This window comes from Diuraphis noxia, unplaced genomic scaffold (genome assembly GCF_037042655.1).
Source record: "Diuraphis noxia isolate RWA-SAM2 unplaced genomic scaffold, SU_Dnox_SAM2 contig0003, whole genome shotgun sequence".
Lineage (NCBI taxonomy): Eukaryota > Metazoa > Arthropoda > Insecta > Hemiptera > Aphididae > Diuraphis > Diuraphis noxia.
The window spans coordinates 56,724,716-56,739,466 of record NW_028301713.1 but is presented as its reverse complement, the minus strand read 5'-3'; the positions used below and the strand labels follow the sequence as shown (position 1 = coordinate 56,739,466).

At 26.4% G+C, this 14,751-nt stretch overlaps 3 protein-coding genes and 1 pseudogene across 4 annotated transcripts; 3 read left to right on the top strand and 1 right to left on the bottom strand.

Moving 5' to 3' along the window:
• The first annotated feature begins 195 nt into the window (after positions 1-195).
• On the top strand, positions 196-7,413 carry LOC149057577 (uncharacterized; annotated as a pseudogene). The gene is made up of 4 exons (XR_016191246.1): positions 196-479; positions 556-769; positions 4,182-4,455; positions 4,532-7,413. The product of XR_016191246.1 is annotated as an uncharacterized LOC149057577 (transcript).
• A 1,058-nt stretch (positions 7,414-8,471) lies between these two features.
• Positions 8,472-9,680, top strand: LOC107165973 (uncharacterized). The gene is made up of 2 exons (XM_015514437.2): positions 8,472-8,848; positions 9,312-9,680. Exons 1-2 carry the CDS (start codon positions 8,677-8,679, stop codon positions 9,569-9,571), a joined length of 432 nt encoding a protein of 143 aa, XP_015369923.1. The 5' UTR covers positions 8,472-8,676; the 3' UTR covers positions 9,572-9,680.
• Positions 9,605-11,308, bottom strand: thoc7 (THO complex subunit 7). Its single transcript, XM_015514435.2, has 4 exons — positions 11,014-11,308; positions 10,519-10,642; positions 10,044-10,356; positions 9,605-9,977 (listed from the first exon to the last, which is right to left on the bottom strand). Exons 1-4 carry the CDS (start codon positions 11,021-11,023, stop codon positions 9,777-9,779), a joined length of 648 nt encoding a protein of 215 aa, XP_015369921.2. The 5' UTR covers positions 11,024-11,308; the 3' UTR covers positions 9,605-9,776.
• A 105-nt stretch (positions 11,309-11,413) lies between these two features.
• LOC107165972 (splicing factor YJU2-like) lies at positions 11,414-13,318 on the top strand. Its single transcript, XM_015514436.2, has 2 exons — positions 11,414-11,580; positions 12,421-13,318. The coding sequence occupies exon 2, from the start codon at positions 12,437-12,439 to the stop codon at positions 13,286-13,288; it is 852 nt and encodes a 283-aa protein (XP_015369922.1). The 5' UTR covers positions 11,414-11,580; positions 12,421-12,436; the 3' UTR covers positions 13,289-13,318.
• Positions 13,319-14,751: the final 1,433 nt, after the last annotated feature.

Sequence of the window (14,751 nt, the reverse complement as noted above, 5' to 3'; positions counted from 1 at the left end):
TTTTATCAAGGTTTTTATCTATATATTACAACAGAATAAGACAGAAGACAGATAGACAGAACCACAGAAGTATAGCAATAAATACTATTTTTTTATAGAGTCTAGCGTTTACTGCTGTACCTATCACAGTATCACTATACAGTATACATATAGTGGACTATAGTGTGATGTGTGATGTCTGTGATGCCACATCTATACCACAGAATAGATAAAATGTCTATACCTTGTACCAAATAAGCGCAGTGCGCACTAAATTTACGTAACAAAACCGGTTTTGCCTGTGGCCGCCCGGTGCGCCTTATTTGGTACGGAGTATAGTGTAGTAGTGTGCTGTTCGGCACTCGCCTTCACAATTTCACATAATATAAACTTCAAGATCTGAAGATCTATAAGTAAATCAATTTATTTATAAATTATAATTTATTTATCACTAACTTCAGTGCCACCCCCAGTCATCGTTTTGCAATGTAAAAAAAAAAGTAAATCAATTTTTTGAGTATGTTAATACTGAATTGATAATTACTGTTGGTTAAAAATAAACAGTGATTTTTATAGGTCTATATGGTCAATTCAACAGTCATTAGTCCAAAAATCAATAAATTATGATTATTGTTTCCAATGAATACCGTAAGAGTGAATTCATAATGATATGGTACCGAATACATATTGAATACTGATGTTTATTGAGTTAAAATATGTTTTAGTTACTACATACGAATTAAAGGTATAATACGCAGCATAATATTCAACATTAATAGATAAAAAGCGGGTAAGTCGTGGATGTCGCTCTGCTGTACATTAGGTTACTGTAATGGATGGGATTAAATTTGAATGCAATGATATGTATCATTGTATACGAAAAACGATTCTGAACGGAGATGATTTGTCAGTCTAGGATATATTATATTTTAATATTGTCATAATATATTCTATTTTAAAATAAATATTTTATTTTTCAATTAAGTCGCATTTTGCATAAGGCATAGTTAATCAATTAGTGTAATTATCATGTAGTTATCATAATTCATAATACCATTGTTCTGTGATAATACCTTATATTATCATAGATATACGAATACCTGGTTTGAGGATCAATCGTTATCATTACGCGATTTCATAAAAATTTAAAACTCAAACGCTCAAAACATTTTTCCTATAATGACTCTTCAAATTTTCTCTATAGCTATTTGAAGCAAAACTTATGAAAAACTTGGTTTTAAATTTTATAACCTTAGATATAAATACAAACAATATTATGAATTTTGAACTACAAAATAATTTGCAAATATTCATGGTTTTGACGAATTTTTGTCAATATTTGATATTCAAATGCTAATAAAAATGAAATTTGAATTTCCGGTGGACATTTTTTATGTGATAAAGATTGAAAAACTTGTAAGGAGCCTTGTATTAAATTTTCAAATCTTAGAATTAAAAAGAAAAACTTTTATGAATTTCTATCTAAGATAATTTGAACATTGCCGTAATTTTTACGTATTAAGTCAATATTTGAACTTCAAATGCTAATAAAAAAAATTGTGCCTATGTATTTTTATAATTTTTTGATTACTATAAGAATAACTTATGAGGAACTTTGTATTCAATTTTCAAGTATTTTGATAGGGACAAAAAAAATTTATCGACCCTTCCAAAAAATTTTTCAGAAATATTGAAAATTTCAGTTGTCTATAAATATCTCAAAAAAAGTCAAAATATTTTGAAAATTAAATCATGTAAAGAAAATGCCAATCTTAATAACTGGTAAAATTTTCAAGTATCTAGGACTCATACTTTTTGAATAATAACAAATATTTAAAATCGTTTCAGGATAAATCGTTATCGTTACACTATTTCGTAAAAATTTAAAATTAAAACGCAATTAAAATTTTTCCAATAATGATGCTTCGAGTTTTCTCTATAGCTACTTGAAGGAAAACTTATCGAAAACTTAGTGTTGTATTTTTAATCCTTAGTTATAAACGCAAAAAATTTTATGATTTTTCAACTTCAAAATTACTTGCAAATTTTCGCGTTTTCGACAGATTTCGTAAAATTTTGAACTGTAAACGCTTATTAAAAAAAATTGTGACTTACAATTTTTAATTTTTTTTTACCTACAATAAGAACAACTCATAAGGAACCTTGTATTAAATTTTCAAGTTTTTTTGGTCGTCCAACATTTTTTTACCGACACTTCAAAAAAAAATTCTCAAAAAAAATCGAAAATGTCAGTGGCCTATAAATAACTCAAAAAAGTCGAAAATGTTTGAAAATTAAACTGTATATAGATATCACTAACATTAACATTTGGTGAAAATTTAAATTATTTACAGTGATTAGTTTTTGAATAACAATATACCATATAAAAATATCGATTTGGTCAAAAACGGGTTTTGCGTAAAAATTCCCGTTTTCTGTCATTTTTTTTTTTCGATTTTTTTGAAAACTGTTGGAAAATGTTTACTCCTGACCTCTATAATGCACCAAGGATTTTCAATTTTACATCGGAAACCACCTCCAAAGTTTGAAATCGAAGCATTATTTCGACTAGTTATGCTGTACACAGACACAAAAAAAAAAACTAAGACAAGTGTTGAATTTTTTTTTAAGCTTAGATATAAATACAAACAATTTTATGAATTTTGAACTACAAATTAATTTGCAAATATTCATGGTTTTGACGAATTTTTGTCAATATTTGAAATTCAAATGCTATTAAAAAAAAACTATGCCTATGTATTCTTATAATTTTTTAATTACTATAAGAATAACTTATGAGGAACTTTAATTGAATTAATATTTAAATTCGTTTGACTTGATTCAGGATAAATCGCTATCGTTACGCTATTTCGTAAAAATTTAAAATTAAAACGCACTTAAAAATTTTCCTATAATGATGCTTCGAGTTTTCTCTATAGCTACTTGAAGGAAAACTTATGCAAAACTTAGTGTTGCATTTTTAATCCTTAGTTATAAACGCAAAAAATTTTATGATTTTTCAACTTCAAAATTACTTGCAAATTTTCGCGTTTTCGACAGATTTCGTAAAATTTTGAAATATAAACGCTTATTAAAAAAAATTATGCCTATGTATTTTTATAATTTTTTGATTACTATAAGAATAACTTATGAGGAACTTTGTATTCAATTTTCAAGTATTTTGATAGGGCCAAAAAAATTTTATCGACCCTTCCAAAAAAATTTTCAGAAATATTGAAAATTTCAGTTGTCTATAAATATCTCAAAAAAAGTCAAAATATTTTGAAAATTAAATCATGTAAAGAAAATGCCAATCTTAATAACTGGTAAAATTTTCAAGTATCTAGGACTCATACTTTTTGAATAATAACAAATATTTAAAATCGTTTCAGGATAAATCGTTATCGTTACGCTATTTCGTAAAAATTTAAAATTCAAACGCAATTAAAATTTTTCCTATAATGACGCTTCGAGTTTTCTCTATAGCTAGTTGAAGTAAAACTTATGGAAAACTTAGTGATGTATTCTTAATCTTTAGTTATAAACACAAAAAATTTTATGATTTTTCAGCTTCAAAATTACTTGCAAATTTTCACATTTTCGACAGATTTCGTAAAAATTTGAACTATAAACGCTTATAAAAAAAAATTGTGCTTATCTATTCTTATAATTTTTTAATCACTTTAAGAATAACTTATGAAGAACTTTGTATTATATTTTCAAGTATTTTGATAGGGCCAAAAAAATTTTATCGACACTTCAAAAAAATATTTTCAGACAAATTGAAAATTTCAGTCGTCTATAAATATCTCAAAAAAAGTCAAAATATTTTGAAAATTTAATCATGTAAAGAAAATACCAATCCTAATAACTGGTAAAACTTTCAAGTATCTAGGACTTATACTTTTTGAATAATAACAAATATTTAAAAACGTTTCAGGATAAATCGTTATCGTTACGCTATTTCGTAAAAATTTAAAATTCAAACGCACTTAAAATTTTTTCTATAATGATACTTCGAGTTTTCTCTATAGCTACTTGAAGGAAAACTTATGGAGAACTTAGTGTTGTATTTTTAATCCTTAGTTATAAACGCAAAAAATTTTATGATTTTTCAACTTCAAAATTACTTTTTTGTAAAATTTTTAACTATAAAAGCTTATTAAAAAAAATTGTGACTTACGATTTTTAATTTTTTTTAGCTACAATAAGAAAAACTCATAAGGAACCTTGTATTAAATTTTCAAGTTTTTTTGGTCGTCCAACATTTTTTTACCGACACTTCAAAAAAAAAGTGTAAATTTCAGGGGTCTATAAATAACTCAAAAAAAGTCAAAAATTTTTGAAAATTAAACTGTATATAGAGAACACATACATAAACATTTGGTGAAAATCTCAAGTATTTAAAGTGATTTATTTAATTGAAAAATAATCCTCAGTTAGAAATAACTTCTCATAATTTTGCTTCATTACAAGGTAAAATATATGATGTACATTATATTTATGATGAAGTAATAACATTATATAAAAATTTTTTGTTAATTAATTGTAGAATTTAATGATTGGAAAGAGAGGGAAGAAATATGCTCATCTACTAAGTTTGTTCAACACAGAGGGATAAAATTTAATAAAACTAAAACTGTAGCTACAAGAAAGTACTATTGTCATCGTTCAGGAGTATTTCATAGTAAAAGTATGGGGAAACGTGCCTTAAAAATTACTGGATCGTGCAAAATAGGTATGTGTTATTATAACGAGGGGTAAAAATAGTTCAATCTATATCCTTAATAATAGATCAGATTATATAGATAACTTTAGACATTAAATGCTTTATTTTTCTAATTGGACTATAAGATCAATCCTGTCCTTCTTTTATTCGAGCAGTTGTCACGGATAATAGCGTTGTTGTAACTTATTGTAAGACTCATCATGGACATCAGAATGATATAAAATTTCTTCCAATTCCTTCTTCTGTTCAGGAAACAATTGCTGGTAACTGTAACATTTTATTTACATTTTAATGTAATATCTACTATTTACTCATAACTTTTCTTATACATTACCAGATAAAATTAAAAATGGAGTGCCTTCTAATGTCATTATTGATCAAATCCGTGACAACTTTGATAATACAATTGAAAAAAAAAACATCATAACTAGGAAAGATGTTTACAACATTTCCACTAAGTTTGGATAACTTCACAAGTATAAATTACACGATATTGATGCTCTGAGAGTGGATCTTCAAGTAAAAAAATTTGCCGAAAGTTCTTCAAATCCAATTATTTTTTATAAAACCCAAGGAACAGAATATCATCCATTAGACTTAAACGATTTTATGTTAATAATCCTTACTGAAGCTCAAAAAGCTGTTTTGCATAAATTTAGTAATGGAAATTTAGATTCTACACATGGCACCAATCAATACAATTTTAATTTAACTACAATTGTAGTAATTGATGAATTTGGAGAAGGATACCCAGCTGCATTTTGTATAAGCACAAAAATTGACGAAGTACATATGAAAGTATTTTTTTCAAAAATTAGGGAGGTAATTGGTTGCCTTACTCCAAATGTATTTATGAGTGATGATGCGCCAGCATTTTGGAATGCATAGGTTAACACAATGTCGCCTACTCCTCAATATCATTTGTTGTGTAAGTGGCATGTTGACAATAACTGGCGCAAGAACTTAAAAAAAATCGCTGGTTCTCAAAATATAAAAGCTTATATTTATAAAACTCTTCGTGTATTACTTGAAGAACCAAATGAAAATCTGTTTGAAGAACTTTTAACTTCTTTTCTTAATAAATTAGAAGAGGAGCCAACATTGCATAATTTTAAAACATACTTTGAGCGAACATATTTACATAGGAAAAAGTTATGGGCAGCTTGCTATCGGCATCAAATAATGCTTAATACAAATATGGTTTTAGAAGCTTTCCATAAAACTTTAAAACATGTATACTTAAAGGGGAAAAAAAATCAACGCCTTGATGTGTTACTCTGGCATTTACTAAAATCATTGTGTGATAAAAACTTCGAAAGACTAATAAAACTGTGCAATGGAGGAAAAGTTAATCACTACGTAAATGCTATTAATAGTCGTCATCGTTCTGCTGCTCATATTAATTCTTCTGGAATTCAACAAATATCAGAAATCACTTGGTCTGTAACATCTGAAACTTTAGATCAAAATTATCTTGTTAAGAGACGTGAACCATGTGCATGTAAAATTATGTGTGTTGCATGTAAAGTGTGTGTTCATTTGTTTTCTTGTACCTGTTATGATTACACAATTAAGAATAATATGTGCAAGCATGCTGTAAAAATGAATATGGTTGACGATGAAGTTGTAATTTCAACAACTGCAGATGTATGTAATCCCATGATAACTGATGAAGTATGTATGAAAATTCCAATCACTCAACAACTGACTTCGGTATCCAAGGTATCCATTGGTAACAAACTTCAAGTATTCTATTACATGTTTGTGTCACAAGCAGGCATATTAAGTCCACAACAGCTAATAAAAATCAATGCTTCTATTGATACCGGTTTAAGTATATTATATGAAGGAGAAAATAATTTAATAAAAAATGTAGAAAATCCAGAACCTGTTAATAAAAACGCAAAAAAAACAGTTGCGGTTTTATTCAACCAAAAAACAAAGGATAAAAGCACCAGAAGAACAGAGATTAAATAAACCTACACTAACAATCAAAAATCAAATAATAGATGATTTGAAAGGAAAAAACAAAACCCTCTACGTTCATACTGATTTTGACCACTCTTATACAAAATAAGATTACTAATTTAATAATTTAAACAATTTTAATTTTAGACTTCAGTGAAGAATAATTATTTTTTATATTTTTTTAATGACTTACCATATTTATTAATGTGAGTTTAGTGTTTAGTAAAACAATGTTGAATTATTATACAAAATTGAAATAAGTATTGTAATTTGTAGTAACTAATAATCATGACAAAATGACAAAATAATTATATAATATCAATATGTATTGGTATTTTGTTAAAGTCGCTAAAACGTTAATATGCCCTTATGGTAATAAATAATAATTTAAATTTAATATCAATTATACTGATAAAGTATTAACCAAAGGAATGGTATTAAACATTGTAACCGGTATCTTGGTTGGTTATGTGATAATGGTATTGTGATAAGGGAAACTGCTCCGAGGGTGCTGTCTCCAGACGCTCGTTATTATATCAACCTGTGAGGAACCTTGTATTAAATTTTAAATTTTTTTGACCTATGAATATAATTTTATTGACATTTATAGAATAAAAAAAAAAAAAAAACGAAATATTTCAAATGTCTATAATTATCTTAGAAATATTTTGAAAATTTTATCAAGTATAGGAATTGATGAAACAAACATATTTGGTCTAAATTTTAAGCTTAACAATAATTCGGTTTTTAATAACAAAATAAAAATATTGGTACAAGAGAAATTAAGTGAATATCCATGTTGTAATTTATTCAAATGCTCATAAAAATTTAATTTCACTTTCCGGTAGACATTTTTTATTTGATAAAACAAACTATAATGAAGAATCTCATATTGAATATTCAAATCTAAGATTTAAAAGCATAAATTGCGATATTTCGTAATTTTTTTGTATTTTGTCAAAATTCGAACTTTCAATACTTATTAAAAATATTGTGGCTATGTATTTTTAATTTTTTTTTCATTGCCATTGTGACAGTATATTAGGCACCTTGTATTAAAATTTGAAGCTTTTTTACGAAACGAATAAAATTTGAAAATGTCAAATGTTTATAAATAACTTAAAACGATTTGAAATTTTTTGAAATTTTTATCAAGTATAGAAAATTTGATTTCAACATTCAGTGAAAATTTTATGTGTTTATGGTAATTTGTTTTAATTAATGTAATATTAAACGCAATTGGGTTTTTTTTTTTTAGGGGTTATAGGCGCTTAATTTACTTACCTATCATTATAAATATTAAAATACTAATTTAGGAAGTATCTATAATACTATATTTTAATACTTATTATTATGTTAGGGGTGTTCCATGGCTCCTATGGGTGTCTCCGGATATGTTTCTAGTGAAGGGCAAGATAAATTTAAAAAATAAATTAATTTTTTTTATAAATTTTAAAAGTAATCTATATTTTCCTAAACTTATTGACACATTACAGATAATGTTTTGGAAAACAAATTTAAAATTCCATGGAGGGCAGGTGGAGGCATTCTGGGGATGCCCGCGGCTGCAGGAGCCTCCTAATTTTAAGGTCTGCTTTAGTGCTTACGGTATTATGCTAATGTCGTTGCTGATGTCTGCTGCAATAGTTTAATTGAGTATAATTAAATTCACAGAATAAAACTATATAATGTTTACCATAGTAAAATGTTCATTTTTTTTATCATTTTTCATCTTGCGACACTGATGCTTATCAATATTCTTGTTTTGCTGAAGCCAGAATGAAAATATTACGTATTTTTAATGCATAGGCTGATAAACTGAAAGCCTGATGGTAGTTTCTCGAATTCTCGATTATTTTTTAGTAAATTTTATTTTTTAATGATTGTTGTGTATTTGTCATTTAAAATTCTTCAGATTCAGATTCATATAAATTATAAATCTTTGTGTCTATAATTTAAAATTTTCTCTGTTAGCTTAAATTAATAATTACTCAAGTAAAATGTCATCTATAGCACCTCAAAGTGTTTTAAAATCACTAGAAGTAGTGGGTGAAATTTTCCAGGAAGAAAATATAAAAATAAGTGTTAAAGAATCTGTTAAAGGTGGTCTTATAACAGGGATTGCAGCTCTTGTTGGCGGATTACTTGGTGGAAAGAGTGGTTTAATTGCTGGTATAGTAGAAGTATTAAAAATTATAATTTATTTAAATTTTGTATACAAAACTAAAAAACATTAAACTTTATACAATCTATTGGTATTTGTCATATTTCATAATATATGTTTAACAAATTTGTATAATTAAAAAATCCTTTTTTTTATTAAGAAGTAAAGTTACATTCATTTTTAAATCATATTTAATTTGCTTGTTGTAACGTTTTCAACAATATTAGTGTATAGTTAAAAAATATATTCTTTTTTTTAACAATTTCACTAATGAACTTAAACATAATTCTTAAATTAATGTCAGATAAAAAGGCATGTGACAAATATTTTGAAATAAAATTATGTAGAAAAATATATATTATTATAAATTACTTAATTGAAGCTGCTGATGATTGCCATTTACAATTTTGTTTAATTGTGGGCAAATTTTGTCTTTTTTTTTAAATAATTAGTAAATGTTTGTCATTTTAGGTGGAGTAATGGGTACAGTAGCTGCTTGTTCAATGACTAAAGATTTTAAGTCTCTTCTACAAGTCATACATGAAATGGACTATGAAAAACAAAAAAAAATGTTTGATACCATACAAAATGTAGTTACATCAATTGACATGAGTGATGTAGTTAAATTTATGGTTTTATTAAGCACAAGTCAATCAATAAAACAAGCTGTCATTCATGAAACTATAAATTTTTTGCGCAATGAAATGAGTTTGGAAATTTTGGGTTCTTAATTTAATGTTTTTATTGTTAAAAGAATAAATAAATTTTCTATGTCAGTAATCTGTTTATAATGTAAAATTAATGAAAATATAAAATAAATCACAAAATTATTGTTTAAAATGAATTGCTTTTTAGTGTATTAAATTTAAGTTAAAAATTGTATTGATAATAATATACAAATTTTTATAAGGTAATTCAAAATTCAATTTTTAATGATTAATCAGACATTGGCTCCTCCACATCGTCTTTTCTTGTTAATATATCAAGATCTTCATCATCAAATGTCTCGTATGACATATCCTCACTCATTGAACCATTATCATCTAAGCTATCTGTTAAGTCGTTTAACGCAGACATGAGTACGTGCAGTTGTTTTCGTCTTTTATCTAGTTTTTGATTAATTTCATTTTTTGTCATCTGAAACCAAATTATTTCAACATTAGTATAATATTAACTTTGTAATAAATTTTATTATGACAATACTTGTAATGTTTGAAGTTCATCTTTTAAATCAACAAGGCGTTTAGCAGTATCGGTTCTAGGAGGATGCTGAATAATGAGCTTGGCTAGAACGTCATACTCCATTCGATTTCGCCTTATGGTTTTGGCTTTTTTTAATTCTTCTTTTGCGTGATCTATCTCAGTTTTTGTATTTGTTATATTATGATCAATTTCACTAGACATATTGTCATACATTAGCATTTCTTCTACATTCATACGTGAAACAGCTTGAGATTTCTTCATTGCATGCTCACATAAATTGAGATGAACCAACATTTTTTCCATAGCCTTTTGACTAAAAACACAATTAATGTTATTTAATTAATAACTTACACACATTTATCTAATTTTGATTAAAGTAATATTCAAGCCTAGCTTTAATACTGATTTCACAATATATAAATAATAGATAGATACCTATTGGATCAAAATGAGTTTGTAAATTACTTAAGTGTACCTTTCAACAGGATCTGTATATTTAGTATTACACCATTTCAAATATGTTTTAAGCAAAACATTTAAACGCCTATCATCACCAATTCCATCACCATCAATGAGCAGCTTACGCCAAATTACTTCTTCTATAAAAGGAAAAATATATATATAATTATTTATAAATCATGGTACTTTTTTGAGTATTTTTCAAACAACATAAATCACGCAAATTAAAAGATAATACCATTGAAATACTAATAATATGAAAGATTTATGTTTTTAGATAATCGATACTAAAACTAATGCTCAGAATCCAGAACATTAAAATACATATTGGTTACACTTTCACTATGATAGTTCCATAAACATTTTTTTTTTTATTTCACAGCTTGGCGCTTGTACAAGTTGCTTGGTGCTTAGAGTTAGGAAAAAATATAGAAATAAGAAATTGTTGACACGATGAAAAAACCTCCTGTTGGAGGAACTTAATCGATATCTAATCACAAAAATTATTTACCGTCATTCATATTTTAATAATAGTAACCATCAACTGAGATTAGAATGTTGTAAAGCTCGCTATTTAAACGACCGTTTTGAAATTTAATTATTATAACACTGTAATGTCTGAAATCCCCATGAATTAAGATAAATGGATAGTTGTCAGTTGAGTATACCTTAATTCATGGAACTCACTGGTCACTACACACGATTATATGAACTTTAATGATAAAAGTAAAAATGCTTAATATAATAAAAATAAGTATGATGTATATAATAAGAATAATAATGGATTTTTAATAATAATAATATTAAATTTGTGAATCGTGTTGATAACTCAAAGATATCTACAATTTAAGTTGGTAACAAAATATGTGGACGCGGATAATGTTATGGATTCAATGGATTTAGCCTGGGGTAGTGGGGTGCCCGGGGTCACTTAAAACCGATAAAAACAATATAAAATAAGCAGCATATTTATCTTACTTCATCACTATTTTGTTTTTACTCTAAAGATTTTGCAATTCTGTTTATTTATTTTGTAGTCCGCTTAATTTTAATAATTCACCAATTATTTTATTATCTTGTAAGTATTAACTAACATTTTGGTTTAGATTTAGACCCACGATTCGTTGTGCAGTTGTGCTATGGTCAAAACTACCGCAATTAATATATGTTTTATTAAACATAATATAATGTCACACCTGTAGCTCATTATAATTTGTTTATTTTTATTTTTTTGAATGATTAATAACTTATTAATCAAACCATTCACCAAAAAAAAAAATTAAAAAAATATATAACTAATTTAATTAATTATGAAACTATTCATGTTTATAAAATGACCATCTAAAATAAATTATTAATTGACTACTTTTCAATTAGGTAGCTTTTGTTAGTGTGATATGATCTCAAATATAAATTTATGTATATATAATTTACAATACTATGACAAAATAAAACCATATTTTGTGTTTTTAATTTATATTGCACCAATAGTGGTTGAAAATACCAAAATGTGACTTACAATATTAAAAACTTAATAGCGATTAATATCTTTATATCAAAATTTATATGTTTGAAGTAGCTTCTTATGGAACTAAATAACTGATGCATTTTACTTGCTCACTCTCAATTTAAAATTTTCTTTTTTTGAACAATTTGTTTTTATGTTTAAAATTATGGAGTAGAAATTGTTTTTAGAAAACTATGATTTTAATATTTATTGGTTTCAATTTCAAAGTTTTGAAAAACACTACACAAGATAATAAAAACTTAAATATAAGCATAAAAATTAAAAACTAGGTAGTTGTTTTAGCGTTTAAAGATATTAGTGGGAAAGCTTTTTATTTTTTTTATTTTACATTTAAATTTTAAAATTTGTATGATAATTGTAAATATTATATAAAATGTTTTTATGTTACAGATAGTGAATACTTAATATGTCTGAAAGAAAAGTATTAAATAAATATTACCCCCCAGATTTTGATCCATCAAAAATTCCACGCATGAAACTTCCAAAAAATAGACAGTATACTGTACGTCTTATGGCACCATTCAACATGAGATGTAAGACATGTGGTGAATACATTTATAAAGGGAAAAAATTTAATGCCCGAAAAGAAGATGCTGAAAATGAAGATTATTTGGGTATACGTATTTATCGGTTTTACATCAAATGCACTAGGTGTTTACAAGAAATATCTTTTAAAACTGACCCACGTAACACAGATTACGAAATAGAGGAAGGAGCTACCCGAAATTTTATGGCTCTAAAACTTGCCCAAGAACAGGAAAAAAGAGAAGTAGATGCTGAAAAGGAAGAAGAAGCTACAAATCCTATGAAATTATTGGAGAATCGTACTCAACAATCTAAACAAGAAATTGAATTGATGGAATCCCTTGAAGAGCTAAGAGATTTAAATAGACGTCAAGGTAATGTGGATTATGATTCAATGCTATTAAAGTACAACCCTGCAGAATTAAAGGAGCAAATTAAACGGATGCAAGAAGAAGAAGATGAAAATACAGTAAAAAAATTGATGGGAATTAAGCGTAAGCTTAATGAAAATGAAGATGAAGAGATAGTAGAATCTGAAGATAATATAACTAAAATTAAGATATCAAATGTAATTACTTCAACAGCACAGTCTAGTGGGAAAAAAAAGGTTTCCAAACTCAACCTCTTGAACTTAGTTAAAGTTAATAATGTTTCAAGTACCAACAAAATAAAAGAATCTTGTAATTCATTATCACTAATTGGCAATTATTCCAGTAGTGATGATTCTAATTAGTCTAATAATAAATTTTAATTTGAAATCAAAGGTATAGTTATAAGTTTTTTTATCAATGTACTGTATACTATATTTTAATTGAAAATATTTGTAAGTTATAAATTTTCTTAAAATTGAGTACTGTTCACCTTATCGAATCCTTTGTTAATATATAAATAGATTAAGTCTAATGTACAAATTATTAAATGGCCGTAAGAAAGGGGGAGAAAGAATTGGACTCTGCCGTATACCTACTAAGTATCAAACTATCAAGTGTATCTTGTCAATGGATAGCTGCGATTCACCAATGGGGCAAATTAATGTGTTCAATTTTAAATCTATGAACAATGAATCATTGTAATTGTTAATAAAATATTCAGTGTAACTAATCTAACCCTTTTGGCAGTGGCGGGTCGTGTGCTCTGAAAGTAGGAGGGCGATATAAAATTGCTTATTTATGGAAAGTGTCGAACACAAACAGGGGCGGACTGGGATTAAAAATGTCACCGGGATCTAGAATTAGAGTGACCACATATATACAGAGTGATTCTTTTAAGTAGGTACACTAATTATCTCGAAAAGTATTTACTTTTTTCACATGGTTTCAAGTTGCTAAAAACCCAACGTTTTTATTAAAAAATTATATTTTTTATCCTTATCATTTTTTAAGTTTTTTACTTTTTTGAATGAGAACATAGTTTTAATTTCATATTCCGAAGAAGAATATTTTTCTAAGTATTTTGATACGTAAAAATCGAATTTAGGACGAGTAGTTTATGAGTTATATATATTTAAAGTTTTGACAAGCGGGGTAGTGGACAAACATTTTGCGAGGTAACCCCGTACCACTCCACTCCGCTCATCTAAACTTAGTTTAGTTAATATTATATCTTTTTCATATGACATTAGTATAAATGCTTTTAAGTTAGGTTGGCTAATGAGTAATGGATAATGAAATTTTTAATCGAATTAATATATACTTTAGAGTAGAAAAACTTCTTTCACACTAAATTTACTATCGATGTGCCCATCGAGAATAAAATTTGTTCAATATTATTATGAACAAAATTTTTTATTTAATTTTGGCAACAGCAACCACCGGCCCTGAACTCAAATAATATTAATAATGATAATTTATTTTACGTAGTGGTTATTTTCTCGTCCAAATGTCCGACGTGAAATTATTTGTTTTCACGTACTGCCCTGTGATTGGTCGTAATATTGATAAGAAATATTTCTCTATGAGTTATTTATAAATATTATAACTGAGGTTTTAACAATGTTAAAATTATAATACAATCATACAGAATACAGATTAATTTTAATAATTCAAGTCAGTTGTCAGTGTATAATAAATTATAAAATTATAGTAAGTAAATAAATCAATAAAATAGTTTAAAATTCATGGTCTAAATATTATATAGTATAAAACTTGATTAAATTTGAATTATTATTATTAAAAACCTTAAATGGGTATTTCAGCA